The sequence below is a fragment of the Camelus dromedarius genome, chromosome 14, assembly GCF_036321535.1.
Source record: "Camelus dromedarius isolate mCamDro1 chromosome 14, mCamDro1.pat, whole genome shotgun sequence".
Lineage (NCBI taxonomy): Eukaryota > Metazoa > Chordata > Mammalia > Artiodactyla > Camelidae > Camelus > Camelus dromedarius.
The window spans coordinates 70,365,161-70,383,957 of record NC_087449.1 but is presented as its reverse complement, the minus strand read 5'-3'; the positions used below and the strand labels follow the sequence as shown (position 1 = coordinate 70,383,957).

Here is an 18,797-nt window from a genome sequence, read left to right as displayed (position 1 = left end):
AGTCTAACAGCGCCTCCTCCTTGCTCTTGGAGGTGGCTGTGGAGACAGGCTTTGGCCAAAGCAGGACCTGGTCTCGTGGCAGGCTGTGAGGTCCTGGCTAAGTGGAGAGTGAGGCCAAGCAGCTGTTTCAGGCCAGGCGCCCCCTCCAGGGTCTCCGGACTGCTGAGCGCGGGGAGGCAGAGCAGGGACCTGGGAAGAGGGCAGGGCACAGGGCGGAGAGGATCGGTTTATTGGCACAAATGTTTGGCCACGAAGTGGGGCGCAGTTCTCGTCTTGGTCCAGTGGCCGGGCGCTTTCCAAGAACCACCCGAAATGCTCTCCCGGAGCCTCCTGGCTGTCTGCCAGACACTTGGCGCTGACCCTGCTGGCCTGGCGCACCACTGTCACTCTGGGCTCAAGGCCTGGATGGAGAGCGGGGAGGGCCAGCATCCCCGGCCTCGTCTGTCCTGGCGCCTCCCTCTCGGCTCAATACCCCGGCCCCCACCCCGTCTCCCCTGCCCCGAGTCCGCTCTGCCCTGGTGGGCCTCTCAGTGCTCACAGCCCAGAGGCACCCTTGCCAACATCCCACCTGGCTTGGCTCCTCTGCCCCGTGGAGCCTGAGGGCCGTCCCGTCGAGTCATCCGCCTCAAGACACCAGTTCCCCCAGCCCCCACCAGGACCGTTCAGACTTCGGCACCCCCTCCACAGGGATAGCCGAGTGGGGATTCCTGGCTCTGACAGCTGTCGCGCCCCGCACTTAGAGCCCTTCCCTCTCGCCCCCCACGGGGTCCCTCCGCTGGCACTTGCAGGCCCCCCTCCCCCCTGGTGCTTCAAGCCTTGCCTCTGCTGGCGTCAGCCCCTCGCCTCCCTCTTCCTCAGCCGGGTACTCTCTTGCCACGTCCCCTCCCGCCGCGTCCCTCCCCTCTCGCAGGGTCCCTGGCAGGCCAGTGCCTGCCAGGGAACGTGTCCTGAGCTGGCCAGGATGGAGGTGCCACTCCCTGGTCTCCTCCTATGTCCGGTGGTTGAGGGGGTTCCATTTGGGGGAAAAGCCGCCAAGTCATTCAGCCCCCAGCGAGTTTGGGGACCCCAGCTAATTACCCCTTCATAAGCCTGTGCCCTTGGCTTCTGTCCATTCCCTGGCGTCCGGGGGCCCTCATCACCCCCCCCCAAGTGACCCCGCCCAGCAGGCCCTGCCCAGGCCACTGCCACCGACCCACAGGCCCAGGTCCCCGCGCGCGCCCGCGGCTGGAGGGGGCGGGTGCTCCCAACAGCAGGCAGCCAGCTGGTTCCCTTAAGGGCCGGGCGTGTCCCCCTCCCCCCAGAGCTGTAACCCGAGCCTCCATAGCGCCTCCCCGCTGCCCCGAGCCCCGACAGCGAGTCCGCAGGCGCCATGGGCCGCGGGGCCTGCGTCCCCTCGGAGGCGTCGGGGACCGGCGACCGGCCCCGCCGGCTCGGAGCCGTGCTGGGCGCGCTGTGCCTCCTCCCCGCGCTCGTGCTGCTGACCCGGCCGGGGGTCCCGGCGGCCCGGCCCGCGGCGAGCGCAGCGCAGGTGAGAGTGGGCTCGGGAAACGGGCGGGTCCAGCCCGGCTCCGCGGCCCAGGTGTTGGCGAGGTCGTGTGTCCGCTGGTGGGGCGGGGGGAGCGGGCAGCATCTGCCTCCAACCCCGCCCACTCTGACCTGGCCTGTTTTTAGTAACCTTTTTTTCCTGGTTAAAGTAACCCCGCTCCGGGTATTACACCAGAAAATGTCAGCGCTGCCGGGAGTGTGCGGCCCCCACCCCATTTCCTTCCAGTCCCTTTTCCTGGCATCTTCGGGCTTGGGGCCAGCCCCTGCTGCCTCCCCAATGGGCACTTGCTTCCCTTGAAGGGAGATGCTGCGCCCCACCCCGCGGGTGTCCCAGCCCCCGCGAGCCTTGGTCCACTGCACCCCCAGGCGCCTCGCAGACGCCGCTACACCCTGACCCCCGCCAGGCTGCGTTGGGACCACTTTAACCTCACGTACAGGTGCGACCCTGGCCCTGGGGGGATGGGGTGCGATGCAGCCTAGCCACAACCCCTGACCTGGACTCCCCTCCCTCCCCTCCAGGATCCTCTCCTTCCCAAGGAACCTGCTGAGCCCCAGCGAGACCCGGCGGGGCCTGGCCGCCGCCTTCCGCATGTGGAGTGACGTGTCCCCCTTCAGCTTCCGCGAGGTGGCCCCCGAGCAGCCCAGCGACCTACGCATAGGTGGGCACCGTGCCCCTGCCCCCGCCCAGCCACGAGGCCCCCTCTCAGCCCCATGCTCCCCCAGGCTTCTACCCGGTCAACCACACGGACTGCCTGGTCTCCCCGCTGCACCACTGCTTCGACGGCCCCACGGGCGAGCTGGCCCACGCCTTCTTCCCCCCGCACGGCGGAATCCACTTTGACGACAGCGAGTACTGGGTCCTGGGCCCCACGCGCTACAGCTGGAAGAAAGGTGACGGCCGGCCTGGCCTCCTGTGGGGGCCCTCACACCACGATGGGCATGGGGGTGGGTCTTGGGGGTCGTGGCTGCAGTGGGGCTCAAGCATGCAGGGAGGGGAAGGCTGTGAGGAGGCCTGGAGGCCTGGGTTCCTGGAGCCTGAAGCCCCCCCACCCCCACACCGCCGGAGCTGGAGCTGCATTCCTGGGGGCCAGCTCACCGCCTCGCTGGCCTGGAACATTCTTATCTTCCCATGGCTGCGCCGAGGGAGGCTCCCTGCCCTGCCGCAGATGTGCGGGCCGCGGGGAGTAAGGCCGGCGGGCGGAGGGAGGAGGGCTGGGCCGGGGTCCGAGGCGCTGACCGGCAGGGCCTGCAGGCGTGTGGCTCACCGACCTGGTGCACGTGGCGGCCCACGAGATCGGCCACGCGCTGGGCCTGATGCACTCTCAGCACGGCCGGGCGCTCATGCACCTCAACGCCACGCTGCGCGGCTGGAAGGCTCTGTCACAGGACGAGCTGTGGGGGCTGCACCGGCTCTACGGTCAGTGCCCCGGGCCAGGGGGCGGGCGGGCGGGCTGGGGGCCGGGCAGGCCCTGACTCGGCCGCCGTCCTGCAGGCTGCCTGGACCGGCTGTTCGTGTGCGCGTCCTGGGCGCGGAGGGGCTTCTGCGACGCCCGCCAGCGGCTCATGAAGAGGCTGTGCCCCAGCAGCTGTGACTTCTGCTACGGTGAGGGCAGTCGGGTGCCCGCCCCGACCCGGTCTGCGCCGTGGGCCAGGCACTGAGGCGGCCTCTCCCCCCGCCCAAGCAGAGTTCCCCTTCCCCACGGTGGCCGCCACCGCCCCGCCCCCCAGGACCAAAACCCGGCTGGTGCCGGAGGGTAGGAACGTGACCTTCCGCTGTGGCCAGAAGATCCTCCATAAGAAAGGCAAAGTGTAGTGAGTGACCCCCCCCCACCGGGGCGCCCAAGGGTGGGCGGCGGGGGCGGGGACGGGACCCTGCCCAGCGCTCCACCTCCCCACAGCTGGTACAAGGACCAGGAGCCCCTGGAGTTCTCCTACCCCGGCTACCTGGCGCTGGGCGAGGCGCACCTGAGCATCATCGCCAACGCTGTCAACGAGGGCACCTACACCTGCGTGGTGCGCCGGCGGCAGCGCGTGCTCAGCACCTACTCCTGGCGAGTCCGCGTGCGGAGCTGAGGCCCCTCCGGCAGGCTGAGGCTGCTGATAAAGCCCTTTCTCTCTGACGTCTCCGCGCCCTTTCTTGGGAGGGTGGGTGGCCGGTCTTGCGCCCACGGAGCAGGGAGCCTGAGGCCAGGACACCCCGACTTCCCTGCATAGTTCCTTGCGGGGAGAACACAGGCCCCGGAGACAGGCCAGGAAGGGCTTCTGCAGACGGAGCCTGCAAGCGGGTCCGCTGAGGCCCAGAATGAGGCAGGAAGCTGAGCCAGGGTGGGGGCTGCTATGGCTGCCTGGCCTCCCCGAGCACAGCAGGTCAGGGGTTGGGGGACGCCCTCAGCAGGAGGAGGGGACCAGGCTGGGGACCCCAACAGAAGGGACTAGCTTGGTGTGGGCAGTGGCAAGGGTCCCCTCTGTAGAAGCGACACCCTGTCCCGCCAGACCAGGAGCTGAAGGACTTGCTGGTGGCAGGAGCCGGGCCCACGTGGGATCAGAGGCCCCCCCTTGCTCCCACCTCCCCTCCCAGGCAGCACTAGCCCAGGACCCGGTGCAGGGCCAGTGGCTGAAAGAAGGACATTCCAGATCTTTCCTCCAAGAGTATTTTACTACATCTTAAAACGTGTAACCACCTTGTACAAAAAACCCACTGTGGCTGAGCACGCCACGCCCAGCTCCGGGGGCCTGGGGGAGGGAAGGAGGCCTGGCAACTGCAGCCTGAACGGTACAGAGTAAAACCCCCACAGCTCAGTCCCCAGTCGCGGCCAGCACCGGACCGGCCTGGCCCCCAGCAGTCACCGTGGTTGTGTGCGAGGGAGTACGGACGCCCGCCCTCTCCTTGCAGGGAAGGTCCAATACCTCTGAAAAAATACAGCCTTTCCTCCCACAACAAGGAAAATGTGATTTAATTCTACAAATTTACAAGCCTAGATGAAATAAAAACAAAATGCGGAGACCCAACAGGACCAGCAGTCTGACTTGAGGCTGGCAGCCGCCGCGTCCAGTCAGGGCAGGACCTAGGTGGACCCAGATGCCGCCTCCAACGTCTGCCCTGGTCCCAGCTGGGCCGTCGGTCGGCACTCCCCAGGGTGGGTCTGGCGTCCACTCTGAAGCTCAGAACTTCAGGCTGAACCCTGGGCCGGCGGCTGAGGCACCCTGGTTGGTGGTGGTGAGGTGGAAACCCGTCTCCTTCAGGTCGTCGTCACCCTGCAGAGACAGCGGCAGCGTGGGGCCCTGGCTGGGCCAGCCCCACCTCAGGGACCCCCCGAGCCTTCCCGCCCCGGCCAGCCTGCCCCTCACCAGCTGGCTGTAGCCCAGGCCTCCCTCCGGGGGCCGCGGGCTGGTGCCTCGCTTCACCCTCTGCTGTTCACTCTTGGCCGGCCACGTGGGGAACATGGAGGGGTCGATGGGGAGGGGGGTCTCTCGGAAATATTCGTGCTTGAGGCCGTCCTCTGCGTTGACCCTCCGCCCAGGGAAGTAGGTCAGGAACCTGGGAGAACAAGGGCAGTTGGGGCCACCGCGGGGTGGGGCTGGGGGAGGGCCCAGGGACAGGCGACCCCCGCCCACACGCACTTGTTCATGAGGTCGAAGCCCTGGTCTGAGAGCAGGGCCCCGAAACGCTTGCGGAGATTGTTATATGGGTACTCGGTGAAGGTCATCTTCTTGACGGCAGGGAGGTCATTGTAGCCAGGCCAGATTTTCTCACTGGGGGTCCCCAGGTCCTAAAAGAGGGGGATGTCTCAAACAGCCAGGCCCGGCAGGGAGGGGTAGTGGCCTGCAGCGCCCCCACACGGCCTAGTGGGCACCTGCAGGCGGTGCCCCAGACCCACCTTGAACACTTTGTTGATCTGATCGATTTCCGACTTCCCAGGAAACAGTGGCTTCTGAGTCAGCAGCTCCCCAAAGATGCAGCCCACCGACCACATGTCCACGGCCGTGGAGTACTCCTGAGAGACCAGGGTGCACTCAGGGGGCTGGCAGGTCGCCCGGGCCCAGGGCTGGTTCCTGCTCACCCACACTCACCTTGGCGCCCAGCAGCAGCTCTGGGGCGCGGTACCACAGGGTCACAACAACTGGGGTGTAGGCCTTCAGAGGAGACCCGTACTCCCGTGCCAGCCCGAAGTCCCCCACCTTCAGGGATAAACGGTGGGCTGCAGCTGGGAGCTGGGCCCTCTGAGCTGGCCTGGGGGCGCTGGCCGAGGATGGGGGCCAGGCAGGGGGCGGGCTCACCTCGAGGGCGGGGGCCGGGCGGGGGCGTGGGCTCATCTCGAGGACGGGGGCCGGGCGGGGGCGTGGGCTCACCTCGAGGGCGGGGGCCGGGCGGGGGCGTGGGCTCACCTTGAGGATGCCTGCGTGGCTCAGCAGCAGGTTGGATGTCTTGAGGTCGCGGTGCAGGATCCAGTTGTCGTGCAGGTGCTTCACGCCGCGCAGCAGCTGGATCATCAGGGTCTTCACCTCCCCTGCACGGAGACAGGTCAGCAAGGGCCGGCCCCGTGGGTCACTCAACACCCCAGCAGCCACCAGGCGTCCCAGCCCAGGGCACGGGTACTCTCGCCCACATGGTACAAAGGGTCAGAGTCGGAGGTCACGCTCCTTCTGCCCCAGGGACGTCACCAGTGGCCCGGGGGAGGGACACCCCTTGGGGTCGGGGTCAGGGCCACACTGTAGGACTAAGGCCTGCAGGAGGCCCACCTGGCAGAAACGGCTGCTTCATGGTCTCCATGAGGCTCTTGAGGTCGTGTTCCACGTAGTTCATCACGATGTAGATCTTGTCCATGTTGCTGCCCACGACTATTTCCTGGGAAACAACCGCGGGCCCGGTGACACCGGCGCCCAGGCCAGCCTGCTGCCTGGCTCCCCGGCTCCCCCTGACACCCGGAGCCCAGCCCTCACCCTGACAGTGACGATGTTGGGGTGCTGTGCCTTGAGGATGGTGTTGATCTCCCGCAGTGACGTGATGGGGAAGCCCTCCTTCTCCTTCTCCATCTTCAGCCGCTTCAGAGCCACGATCTCATCTGAAGAAAGCAGTTTAAAGACAAGTACTGAGAAACACCCTCCCACCAACACTCTTCTGTTCACCACTGTCTCCCTCCGTGGTCACAGACAGCAAACCTCGACACCCCAAATGGCATCCACGGCACTCAGGGTCCCCAACGGGCTCTCTGATTCTTCAGAGCCTGGCCGCAGGGCTGGGAGAGCGCCAACCCACGGCTCACACACCTGCTCAGGTGCCGGCACTCAAGACCGATGCCCTGGTGGCTCTCAGGCCCGGCCAGGTGGACTCCACACCGTCTGGGGAGTGAGTGGCCTGAGGTTGCAACCGAGCAGCAGAGTCTGATGGCCAGGCTGACCTGTGACCTCCGGAGGTACCAAGAGGTCGGTGGCTCAGGTGTGCGCCAGTCAGGTAAGGCCAAGCTGACGCCCAGCACCAGGGGAGGGGCAACTTCTAGGATAGTAGGGAACTGTGTCCCATGACCTTAACACTGGAGGTGCCAGGGCCCAGGACGGCCCCAGCTGAGATCTCAGCCCCCACCAGCTGGCCACGACACAGGCAGGACACCCCACCTCCCTCCTGGAGCTGGTGTGGGGGCCTGAGGGGCTGGCTGGGACTCTGGACCACCCAGTTCCTGCCCCACGCGCCCCCCCCCCCAACAAGGGACCACCTCGGGACTCAACCCACCTGTTTTCTTGTCCTTAGCTCTGTACACCACCCCATAAGTGCCTTCTTCAATCCTGTTCAGGCACTGGAACTCCTCCACACTCCGACAGCCCTGGGAGGAAGCACCAGCGTGGGGGCGCAGCAGCCGGGGTCACATCCCACAGCCAACCCCCACCACGAGGTCTCGGGAGGGCCCAGAGGGTGCGTGGACGGTGGGCCAGGAGCAGCTCTGCTCTCCAGCCGCTGCTTCCTTCAGTCAGCACGTGCCCTTTATCCTGAAATACACCCAACGTGGACAAAAGCCAGCGCGGGCACCCCCCCAGGCACTCATCCTGAGACGGCGCCAGCGCAGGAGGGCCTGTGGCGCACCCTGCCTGCTGCACGACTCCTGCCCAGTCCCTCCCAGCCGCTCCCCAGCAGGGCACGGGCCGACTCCCACCACTGCCCTACGACCCCCACATGGCGACAGGGCAACGGACGGCAGCTGCCCACTCAGCCCAGGCTGAGTAGAAGTGACTGCATGCCCGGCCACTGCCAGTCTCCCTGCCTCCTGTGCGTGCAGCCCCTCGTGGGCGTCCTGGCTGCGCTCACAGGAGCTGTCCTCCCACCCATGCAGCTCGACAAGAGGCCAGACTATGATCACAGACACGCAGAGGGCGGCGGCCCCATCCGTGACCAACACAGCACAGCCAGGCTAGCGGTGGGCAGGTGCCTGACCTGCAGGGCGGGCAGGTACTTGGGCAGCTCCTGCTTGAGCTCAATGGGCGACAAGGCCGGCGAGTCGGGCACGAACTCTCCTTCGGTGAGGGCACTGCTGTGTGGGGTGCCCTCACCCGCCTCCTCTTCCCCTTCTTCACTCTCCCCAGAATCCCGGTCAAATCGTGACTCTGGAACTTCAAGAGTGAAACCCATCATGGAACCAGGAACCAGCAAGTGTCACAACCAAGTCCTGTTCTGAGGAAACAGTGAGCCCATGAAGGAGCCACATGGGGGGGCACCCCAAGAGCCACACATGGGCTCTGCGACCCACCACCCGGGACAGACGGCATAGCATCTCAGGCCTGCCCAGAACTCATCACTACTGGCCCGGCGTACAGCTGGCTGCCTGCAGAGGCCACACCAGCCCCAGGCCAGGGAGGGCCCTGCGGTCAGAGCTGAGCTGGCAGATCCCTCCGTGTCCAAGCCCAGCAGCCCCCAGGATGGCATGCGGTCAGCATTGTTCCTCTAAGGGATGCCAGCTACCAAGGCACAAGTGCCAAGCATGGGGCAGAGTCTTGGGACCACCAGCATGGGTGCTCGCCGCGGCCTCTGGGGCAGCATGTCCTCGGACAGTAGTCCCCGCCCAGCCATGCTCACTGAGCACGCAGGCCTCGTACCGACGAGGACGTGGTTCTCGCCCTCTCGCTCCTCATCTTCGCTCATTTCCTCCTCACTCACTTCTTCTGCAAGAGACACAGGCAGCAGCTTAGACCCCACAAGCAGAAGCACCTCCGGTGGTCAACCCTGGGGTGCCACGTGTGTCCCAGAGCAGGCGCTTTCAACTGGGAAGTGTTTTTACTCAGACTTCAAACTGTTTTCTGTGGTTTCCAGGCTCCCATGAGATTGAGGGGCCTCGCTCTCACCTGCCGACTGTGCAGATGCGTCCTCGGAGTTGCTCCCCGTCTCCTCCTCCTCCTCCTCCTCTTCTTCTTCCTCCTCCTCCTCCTCCTCCGACTCCTCACTGCTGCTCCCCTCCTCCTCCTCCTCCTCCTCCTCCTCCTCCTCCGAACCAGACCCCGACTCTGCTGTGGGAAGAGAACCCAGGTGGCCCGGCGGCCTCCCTCCCTCCGGCGGCAGCAGTGCAGCGGGGCCCGGCAAGGGCGGTTACCCGACGAGGACTCGGCCGAGCTGGTCTTCCTCTCACTGTCGCTAACGTCCTGCAGGTCAGACAGCAGGTCTCTCTCTTCCGTCTTCTCTTCTTTTACTGATGAAACAAACCACTGAAGGTGAACGTGGGGACATGTTGTCAAGCAAACATCAGATGGTGCTTTTCACACAAATCTGACGCCAGTTTGTCTGAAAACAGCGCCTCCGCAGGCCTGGAGGTGGGAGACGCCTCTTCAGGGACAAGTGACAGCGTTTCAGCAAGAAACTGACTTCCCACAGATCCGCACGGCGCGGCCCCCGTGCCTCGGCCTGTTCAGTGTGGCAAGGAGGTAGCACGGCTCTGCGCTCATGCTCCCCCGTGAAGACCGGCCATGACACTCACCGGGCTTCCGGCCTTCCCCCAGCTCGAAGCGCTCGCGAGGCGGCCGGAGGGGGCTCCGGCTCCAGTGGCTGGCCTTCACTTTGTCGCCATAGTCCTCCCTCAGGGCTCGGTGATGTGCAGACCCTGCACACACACAGCAGGACAGAGACGGCGCTGCCTTTCCAGGACCCCTTGTGCCCCCCGCTGCCTGTACACTTCCAACGGCGCTGGGCTGGGCCGGGTAGCTGCCCCGAGCGCCCTGGGCCCTCAGACTGCCATCCACTGGTCAAAGAGGAAGGCCAAGAACCTGCCGCTTCCAGCTGGGCCCGATCGCCAGCAGGCCGGGCGCCCTCACCTTCCCTCCGGGCCTCCCGCTCCTTGCGCCGCTCCTCCGCCCGCCGCTCCCGCTCCTTCTGCTCCCGCTGCTCCTTCTGCTGCTCCCGCAGCTTGCGCTCGCGCTCCCGCTTCCTCTCCAGCTGCTCCAGGCGGTCCCTGGAACAAGCACACACTGACTTTCCCCAGAACGTAAGTTGTCTCCTGTGCTCCCCACACTCCTGCTTCAACTTATAAACTCCAAAGGGCTTTTAAGAGCAGGCTGTGGGTGTCCACGTGTCCTGGGAGCCCAGATCCTGAAGAGCCACGCCGGAGACAGTGAAGTAGGGGGACAAGGCAGCTCCGCCTGTGAGGCACAAAAACCCCACCGGCTCCAGGCACCTGTTAGGTAGTTCTACCAGACTCCGCAAGAATTTCCCCAAGGACACCTGAGAGCAGAGTTTAAATCCCCTTAGAGGGAGGTACATTTTCTTGGGCTACAAAGGGGTGGGAATGCCCACTTGGGGAAGGTGGGGCAGGGGAGCCGCAGACAGGCCAGCCGGCCTGCCCTCCTCCCCGGAGCCCCGGGCACACCCCCCCCCCAGCTCAGCCCTCTTGGGGACAGATAGGCAGAAGGCGGTGAGGTGTCGTGCTGGGGACAGGCAATCTCAGGGACCGGAATGGGTGGCCAGGCAGCCGACGAATAAACACTCAACCCAGTCAACTCTTCAGTCCCCGAAGAGGTAAGGCCAGATGCGACCTGAAAAGCTGACACGCTGGAACATAAGGACCGTCACACACACAGAAACGAGCACAAGCTTCGGTGAGAGGGCCAGGGCTGAGCCAGCACTGACCACGTGGACGTCACCACCTCAGGGGCCAGACCACGACTCCTGGGGTCCATGCGCTGTTTGCCTATGAGTTCACACTACCCCCAAATACAAGTGGACATGTAACTTGCCTAAGAAACTCAACTAGTGCATGTGATTCCTCGTGACTTGCTGCGTCACAAGCCAGTTTCAGAACGTTCCCATCACCCACTGACCACGCTGCCGCCAGAAGCGACCACCCCCTCACCCCTAAGCTTTCTGGCCACTCTGCGTCTCCCGGATGTTTCTTCTACTTGCTTTGGGTCAAGTCTGCTTTCCTTTTATTCCTGGTTTCTTCGGGTAAAAGGTTAGGTTACTGACTTGACAACTTCCCTGTCTGGTTTCGGGGCTTGAAGCCAAGCGCGCCACACTAAGTACAGCTGCAGCCCGGCCCCAGGGCCCGACGCACCGTCTTTGTTCTCATTTAGTTCAAAGTGTGTTTCTTCCCTGAAGTGTCTTCACTGGGCCATGGGTTATTCAGAGGCGGGCTGCTGGATCCCAGACACTAAAGGATTTCCCTGGGTTTCCTCCTGTTGCCAATTTTTAATTTAATTCTTCTGTGGAAGAGGGCCTACTTTTTGTATCTCAACTTTTCTTTTTAATTTTAAGGGAGTAATTAGGTTTATTTGCTTATTCAAATGGAGGTGCTGGGGATTGAACCCAACTTCATGCATGCTGGGCACATGCTCTTCCACTGAGCTATCCCCTCCCCCTCAACTCTTTTAAGTGAGACTTGTCACATGGTCTGGCACAGCTCTCTGCTGAGAGGCATCCCAGGGCCCTGGCGCGACACATGTGCTGCGTGCGCCGGACAGCGAGACTGACCTGGCTGGTAGGACTTCCCAAACTTCCTGCACCCTCGCTGATTCTCTCTGGTTGTTCCACGGACAATTGGTGCGGGGAACTGGCGGTTCCAGCTATAATCCAACTGCTTCTCCACTCAGTCCTGTCAGCTCTTGCTTCAGAGACGTCTGGGCTCCACTGCCAGGTGCATGGACACTGCTCACTGTTGGACCTTCCTGCTCTACCTTCTTGCTCTCTTGAAGGCCTCTGCTCTTAGCATCTGTCGTGACGTTTGTTTTGTCTGACATTAGCATAGCCACTCAAGCCCTCTCGCAGCGTTTCCATCCTTTCTTCCAAACTTTCTTGTCTGTGGCTCTAAGATGTCCCTCTCCAGATGGCACAGACGGGATCTTGCTCTTCTGACAAGCTCTCCCTTGTCTGGGGCACCCAGACTGTTTCACATTTAATACAATTATGGATGTGGCTGAATTTTTCTTTCTCTTTGTTTTCTGTTTTTGTCCCTTTGTTTCTCCCTGTTTTTGGTTTAAATAAGGATTCTTAGTATACCATTCTAACCCCTCTGTGGACTATTTTTACAAGTTATTTTCCTAGAGGTTGCTCTAGAGATCACATGACGCATCTTAACAGGTTAATTCTGGGAAAACGCAGAAACTGCCCCACAGAGCCCCTCCTACCCCCTCGGTGCCGTCTACACACACGGCCTCATGGTGCATTCATAACGACTGTCCTCATGCACTCGTGTCTCTCGTAGAGGACAAGACGTGAGAAGAGTCAGTCACAGACTCTGTGTCAGCCTGCACTTCAGCCGTCCCCGAGCTGCCTCTTCCCATGGTGTCACTTCATTCAGCCCAAACGTCTTCCTGGGTATTTCTTGGAAGGCGGGCTTTGCTGACGGTGAGTCCCTGTCTGTTCATACAGGAAGGTCTTTATTTGCCCACTCCTGGAGAGCAGTTTTGCTGAACACAGAATTCCTGGGGGGCAGGCTCCCTGCCCTCTGACCCCGTTGTTCCTAAGAAGCCCCCACCAACAGCACTGGGCCCCTATGCCAGCCCTTCGCTGCTCCTTTCTCGAATTTCTCACTGGGTTTCACCCGTCTGACCATGATGTGACTCTTTACTTACCCTACTTGAGGCTCACTGAGCTTCCTGGATACGGAGATAAACGTCTTTCATCAAAGTTGGGAAGTTGCGACTGTTACTTTAAAAAAGCCTCAGTGCCCCTGGCTCTCCTCCCCCAAGACGGCTGTCACACCGCTGCTGGTACAGTGGGGGCTGCCCCCCAGGTCTGGAGGCTCTGTTCACTCTTCAGTCTTTTTTTCTCTCTGTTCTTCACAATGCATAATTTCCATTCCTCCACCTTCAAGTTCCTTGCTTCCAGGTCTTTGCTAAATCCGGAACACAGTTTTTACTGATGCGTTTCTTCCTTAACACCTCCTTATTTCTTTATATGGCTCAGAACTTTGTTAGAAATGGGACGTTTCAGATGACGTACTGCAGCAGCTCTGCAGCCTGATCTCCCTCCCAGTTGCTCCTATCGGCCTAGGAGCCTGTGGGGCTGGGGCTGTGAACTCGTGCTTCCCTTGAGAAGGGGTCACTGCTGTACTTTATCGTGTGCTGCTTTTTATTTTCATGCTTGGCTTTCTTGGGGTCACCACTGTGTCTGCACCACTGTGAGACCAGACCACACCGGACAGAGGACAGCCCAGCAATGTTTCATGCATGAGCAGCGAACCTGGGCCTGTGACAGCTCTGATGGCCTCGCTGTGGTCTCAGACCTCTGCCTCTTGGCCTCATCTCACACATGCCCTGTGTCCTGAGAACCAAGGCTCCTCTTCCACCTCCTTTACATACCCAGCTGTTCCATCCTCGCTGCTGAGAATGCTGGCACCTGCTTTTCCTTCCTTGCAGCAGCCCAGCTCCCAAACTCTCTGGAAACAAACTCAGCACACAGAGGTGGCCTTAGCATTCATACCTGAGCCACGGAGAAGCGACCTGGGGCTAAACAGATGTCCCCTCCTGGGAATCCGAGCCCTGCAGACCAAGGCCCAGCTCCTGGGCCATTTCACGGCCTTTCAGATTTCCCTTGTTACTTCTCCTCTTTGTCTGGGGGAGCCACAGTCTACTTCCGCCGTGACCCCAGAGAATCTAAGCACACACCCATCAGCCTCCCTGGACAAGACCCCCTAAAACAGGCCTGTGCAGAGGAGGCACACAGTAAATACCTGGTGAGTGAACGGACGGCAGCACCCCACACCACTCACTGTGTCAGAACCTACATATGGGGACTGCAGCTCCAAGGCACGCCCCAAGGACCTGAGAGCAGCACTGGTCCCCCTCCCACGGGGCGGCCCCTCCCAACCCGATGCGCTGGGCTCAGCGGTGCGGACAGCGCCTCACCTCCCCCGCCACCCGCCACCACGTGTAGGAAGACCCTCTCCCTACCCTCTCCTCCCCACCGCTGCCCGCCCAGCCCAACCTTCATCCCTCACATCGCAACTCCGCCGGGACCCAAGCTGCCTCCGGTGTCACCGTGCCCGCAGTCCCACCTCACACGCTGACACAGGTCTCTGCCGTGAGTCGGGCCCCGCCAGTCCGGCTCCTGAGCAGCCCTGACCAGCCTCCACCTGGAGGACAGAGACACGGATCTCCTCCCTTCCTGAATCTCTCTCCATCGACTCACATTCACTCGTCTTCAAGATGCAGAGAACTCGGCTGCTTCAGGACACGTGTGGCTAGCCCCCCCACCCCCCCCCCACCACCGGCGCCCGTGCTCACCTCTCCCTCCGGGAGTGCTCCCGCGCCAGCTCCCGCCTCTTCTGCCGCTCCCACTCCCGCCGCGCCTTGTCCTGCTCCTCGCGGTGCCGCTTGCGGCGCTCGTGCTCCCTTTCCTTCTCCTTCGCCCTGGCGTGCTTCCCTGCAGAGACACGGGCTCGCGCTAGGGCACTCAGCCTCCAGAAACCCAACTCAGAAATGCCCAGTGAGAAGAGAAATACCTAAGTAATGGCTTGGAGACAGTCATGACTTCATGTTAGAAACAAAAGAAGTGAAGACCCTGTACGGTAAGCCCCCAATTAAGAAAAAAAAAATGTGATAATCACTGAGTAGAACTGTGATTTTCAGCTTCTCCTTCTAAACTCTCTCCTGAATAAACTAATTAGACTATTAATTTCATAATTTTAAAAAATCATCATTCATAAAGAATACAGGACAATGCTTAGCTCTTTTCAGTGGGTTTCTATATCACGTTATAAGCCAAGTCAACCAACCGCATTTACCTGTGAGATTTACCTCAGGCCCCAGGTCCAGTTTCCCCAACACACCCACGGAGCTCTTTATCCTGGTCTGAGATCAAACCCATTACTTGGACTTTACCAAGCACCTGTTTCTTAAAGCAATTGAGCACTGAAGAGTGTGTTTTCCCTTGTTGAATTAAGACAATTTTCTACGTAGACAAACTACCCCAAAACGATGTAATGAGGGGAAAACACACCAGAAGGAAAATGAAATGCCTACTCAGAATGACCTACAATAAATTCATGCTTTCAGCTAAAATTTCATTCTCTTCTCTTTCAACTGTGCCAGATTATGAAAACAGAAACAGACCACATTTCAATATAACAGGAAAGAAAACAAATGCTCTGTACCCCCTTCTGCTGAATGACTACGGTGCCTCCGTTTCTCTTTTCTCTTTTCGTCTTTCCTGTGGTGAGCTTTCTCCTTTCGAGACATTTGCTGGGGTGGTTTGATAGCCAAAGAATCATCCTCCTCTCCTCTGAAACAAGACACCACAGCATCACATCATGCTTGAGAAAGTCAGGCTGGGAGCATGTGGCTATGGTGAAGCTTCTCGAACCCGCAGAAACAAAGGCTCAGATGTGAATAAAGTTGAGTCTCAACCGTCATTTAAAAGAATTTGTTAATTATGAAACATAAGCCCAAACTGTATGTTAGACACAGATTCAGAGGAAAAGTGCATGTGGGGAATCAGTGATACATGGAACTGAAATCTCTGAGGAACCATAGGCTGTGATAGGCAGGTTCATCATCATGATGGTGGTGACAGTTTTACAGGTAATTATACAAAACCGGATCAAACAACACACTTCAATATGTGCAGTTTGTTATTTATACCTCAATAAAGTTGTTAAAGAAGGTCCCACCATTTTAATCAAACTTAATGATCTCAAAAGGTCATTCAACAACAATCTTCAAATACTACATAACCAAAACCTTGGGAGAATTCACACCCTGATGCCTTTTTGCCTTAATTTCTGGTTAGGTTGTTTTTAATTGCTTGACGATGGACACAGGAGGAAACAAGTGAGGAGACAACACGGCCCAGGACACATGGACCTCAGCAGGGACACTTCTGTGCCAAGGCCTGGCTCAGGTATCTTTCACAAGTACTTTGGTTTATCTGTACAAAATTTTAGGCAGTCATCATTTTATAAACACCACAAACATTCAGCAAAATCATTTTAAAGCACCATGTACATGGTGCAGACGTGACTGAAGAATAAGCACAAAGAAAGGAACACACTCAGTCCTTTCATGACAGGGGTGAGGCGATAACCGGCCCTGCACAGGATCTCATTCTGACTGTGAGGTAAACCACAGATCACGACTACAAACTTCTAAAGTAACACTGAGAGGGACCAGCCAGTACCACAACCCTGCAGTGGGGCCCCAGCCACCTCTCAGAGGAGCCCAGCATGCCTCTCCTCACCTGTCTTCCATGGAGTCCTCTCTTCTGTAGGGTGAGTTCCTTATTGTTATCTCCATGCGGTGGTCCCTCAGCTCCCCTTCCTCAAGGGAATCCCGCTTGGAATCCCGGTCATCAGACTAAGAAGTAAGGAGAAAGTAATTTTCCTCACAGATAAGCATATTTTTAATGATACTCAAACCTTGCAAACATCCAAAAACAAACTTTCACATACACTTTGAATGGACCGATGTTATAAAATACAGAAACCTTTCATTCAAATTCCATTACATCAGAATTATAGCTCTGTTACCCAGAACTTGAGAAATTTAAAGCCATTATACATGGCAAAGTATGTTAGATTCTATGCCAAGTATGTTAGTTCTTTATATGAGCCAAAACTGAGCCTAAAAGCATACCTTACACACCAAATACTTTGCACTGTCTCACAAGGTACTTATAAAAGACATAAAATGTTAACATTAACCTCAAGGCAACGTCCTATTATACTAAAAATACTTGGAAATGGCATCATGAACAGGATGAAGAAATGAGAAAAATCAGTCCAACTGTGCTAATGATTTTAGACCCAAAGTACTTGATTCTCCATACAGACACGATCATCTGCATGCAGCTTTAGTATGTTATCCATCCGTCTTCAACGTAAACTGAGTATCCCAAGGTTTCTGTTAATTTTTGAAACAGATTTTGGGCTCACCTGAAACATTTGGAAGTACAAAAGAACTTCACCGAAGAAGCGTTGTTCTAATGGAAAAACGAGGGTAAAAAAATTAAATCTCCTTATAAAAACCCACTTACTTAAAAAACAGGGCTTACGTTTTTTAAGCGTTTTATCTCTGCTTTCTCCTCTTGTTCCTTCCGTCGTTTCTTCTCCTGGAGAATTTCATCTAAAGTTTTCACTTTCCAAGAGTCCTTTTCATCACCCATTTGAGTTAAAACACTGCAAAAAGAAAAAGAATTCAAACTGCGTCAGGACACAGCGCCACAGTTTGATGCTATGCTGTCTCCAAACACTTCGGCCGCGTCACTTCTGAGCGCTTCAGTACAAAGCGTCGTTACGAGCGATGGGCTCTGAAAATTGACCGCTTGGACTCAAGTCTCTTTCCTGTCATTCCCGTCCGTCCGACCTAGGCCAAGGCACTTCGGCTCAGGTACCACTCCGTAACGGCCAAGACCACCACCTGATGGCAGCATCGTCTGGGGATAAAGTGAGACCATGCGGGTAGAGCTCGGAGCTCAGCACCTGGCACTCCCCTAGTACTGTTTCTGCCATCAGCGGGATTCACTATAAGTACCACTTGGGCTGCGTGAGCCCCTCGCCCGCCTGACGGCTGCGGCCGCATCGCAGGACACGAGGGCCGGCGGTGGGGGGCGCTCTGTGGGCGCTCCCGAAGAGCGGGCCGCACTTTCCCGGTCTCTGGGTTCAGTCGCGCTAACCGGGGTTCGGCCCCGCAAGGGGACTTGGGGAGTGTCTGGGCTCGCCGCCCCCTCAACTCAACCCCGAGTTCCGCGCGGGGCGAGATGGGACGCGGAAGCGGGGAGTGTCGCCCGGCCCGCGCGCGAGGCCCGCCGGGATCCGAGAGCTCGGGTGAGCCGGCCGCGCCCCCCGGCCGCCCGCCCCGCCGCCGCCGCCGCCGCCGCCGCCGCTTACCCCTGCGCCGCCGCCGCCGCCGCCGGTCTCGGAGCCTGAGGAGAAACAGCGCCCGGCGCGCGCCAGGAGTGTCGTCACTTCCTGCGTCGGCGCGGGATGATGACGAAACAGGGCAGCCCGCGGCCGCCGCCTGTTCCGGACTGGAGCGGAGCGCTTGGCTCGCGCCTTGCGTCACCACCCGGATCGACGCTTACGGGTGACGACATCCGGCGCGCCGGGTTGGGGCGAATCCTGGTGGGGAGCCCCGCCCCGCCCCCCGCCCCCCGCCCCCCGCCCGCCTCCCCTGCCGCCGCCGCCCTCGTCCCTCGGAGCCTGAGGACGTCGGGGACCCCCGGGGCCGGTCCCGCGCCGCCGCCCTCCAGTCCCCGCCTCGGGCTTCTCCCCGGTTGCTGGCCTGTGGCCCAGGGGAGCCCTGCGCCGAGAAAGGACCCCAGTGATGCTGCGGTTGACTCAGTTTTCCGAAAAGGAAAAGAAAGTCTTGTCCCCGCAGCCACGCATCTGGCTGAAGCTTCTGCAAAGCCGGGCAGGGCGCGTTCACAGGCGGTTCCTCACGCTTGGCGCTTCCTCACATTTGCCTGCAAAGGTTTTAAAGACCCGAGCTCCCAAGGTTCCGCCTCAAACATGCTGAGGGTCGTGGAATGAGGAAGGCCTCTTCCCTAGCTCAGGTTTTCTGGGACCTTTGTGGTTTTAAGTGATCACAGAAAATTGGTAATCCAACAATCTGAATCTCTGAAAAGAGAATGGAAGATAAACGTTCACTCACATCTGCTGGACCTGAAATGGGAAATGTGTGGGCCCAACGGGCGTCCTTCAAAATCCAACGAGCCCTACCTACCCTCCATTCCTGGGCTCTCAGATGTCCGTCCCGTAACAGATAAAGGGATACACACTTTACCGGGTGTGTTTGCACTAACAAAGTCCTAGGTCATGCCCCATCTAACAGCTCAGGCTGGCTTGTTT

At 59.7% G+C, this 18,797-nt stretch overlaps 2 protein-coding genes across 10 annotated transcripts; one reads left to right on the top strand and one right to left on the bottom strand.

The window, feature by feature from the left end:
• The first annotated feature begins 981 nt into the window (after positions 1-981).
• Positions 982-3,663, top strand: MMP23B (matrix metallopeptidase 23B). Of its 4 annotated transcripts, none has more exons than XM_064494194.1 (8): positions 1,220-1,528; positions 1,846-1,982; positions 2,065-2,204; positions 2,269-2,436; positions 2,798-2,962; positions 3,038-3,148; positions 3,228-3,357; positions 3,444-3,663. In XM_064494194.1, exons 1-8 carry the CDS (start codon positions 1,370-1,372, stop codon positions 3,616-3,618), a joined length of 1,185 nt encoding a protein of 394 aa, XP_064350264.1. In that variant the 5' UTR covers positions 1,220-1,369; the 3' UTR covers positions 3,619-3,663. The 4 variants fall into 4 exon arrangements, with proteins under 4 accessions (XP_064350263.1, XP_064350262.1, XP_064350264.1 ...); XM_064494195.1 differs by having other exon boundaries at positions 1,222-1,528; positions 3,231-3,357; XM_064494193.1 differs by lacking the exon at positions 3,444-3,663 and having other exon boundaries at positions 982-1,528; positions 2,269-2,962; positions 3,228-3,288.
• An 819-nt stretch (positions 3,664-4,482) lies between these two features.
• Positions 4,483-17,941, bottom strand: CDK11B (cyclin dependent kinase 11B). 6 transcript variants are annotated; one of them, XM_064494186.1, is made up of 21 exons: positions 17,838-17,941; positions 17,003-17,126; positions 16,190-16,305; positions 15,108-15,235; positions 14,239-14,377; positions 13,953-14,087; positions 9,835-9,971; positions 9,501-9,623; positions 9,120-9,215; positions 8,875-9,036; positions 8,629-8,694; positions 7,970-8,145; positions 7,274-7,364; positions 6,487-6,608; positions 6,286-6,391; positions 5,932-6,053; positions 5,617-5,724; positions 5,424-5,540; positions 5,167-5,315; positions 4,894-5,083; positions 4,483-4,800 (listed from the first exon to the last, which is right to left on the bottom strand). In XM_064494186.1, the coding sequence occupies exons 2-21, from the start codon at positions 17,111-17,113 to the stop codon at positions 4,708-4,710; spliced, it is 2,487 nt and encodes an 828-aa protein (XP_064350256.1). In that variant the 5' UTR covers positions 17,114-17,126; positions 17,838-17,941; the 3' UTR covers positions 4,483-4,707. The 6 variants fall into 6 exon arrangements, with proteins under 6 accessions (XP_064350256.1, XP_064350257.1, XP_064350258.1 ...); XM_064494187.1 differs by having other exon boundaries at positions 8,875-9,033; XM_064494188.1 differs by having other exon boundaries at positions 14,010-14,087.
• Between the last annotated feature and the right edge of the window lie 856 nt (positions 17,942-18,797).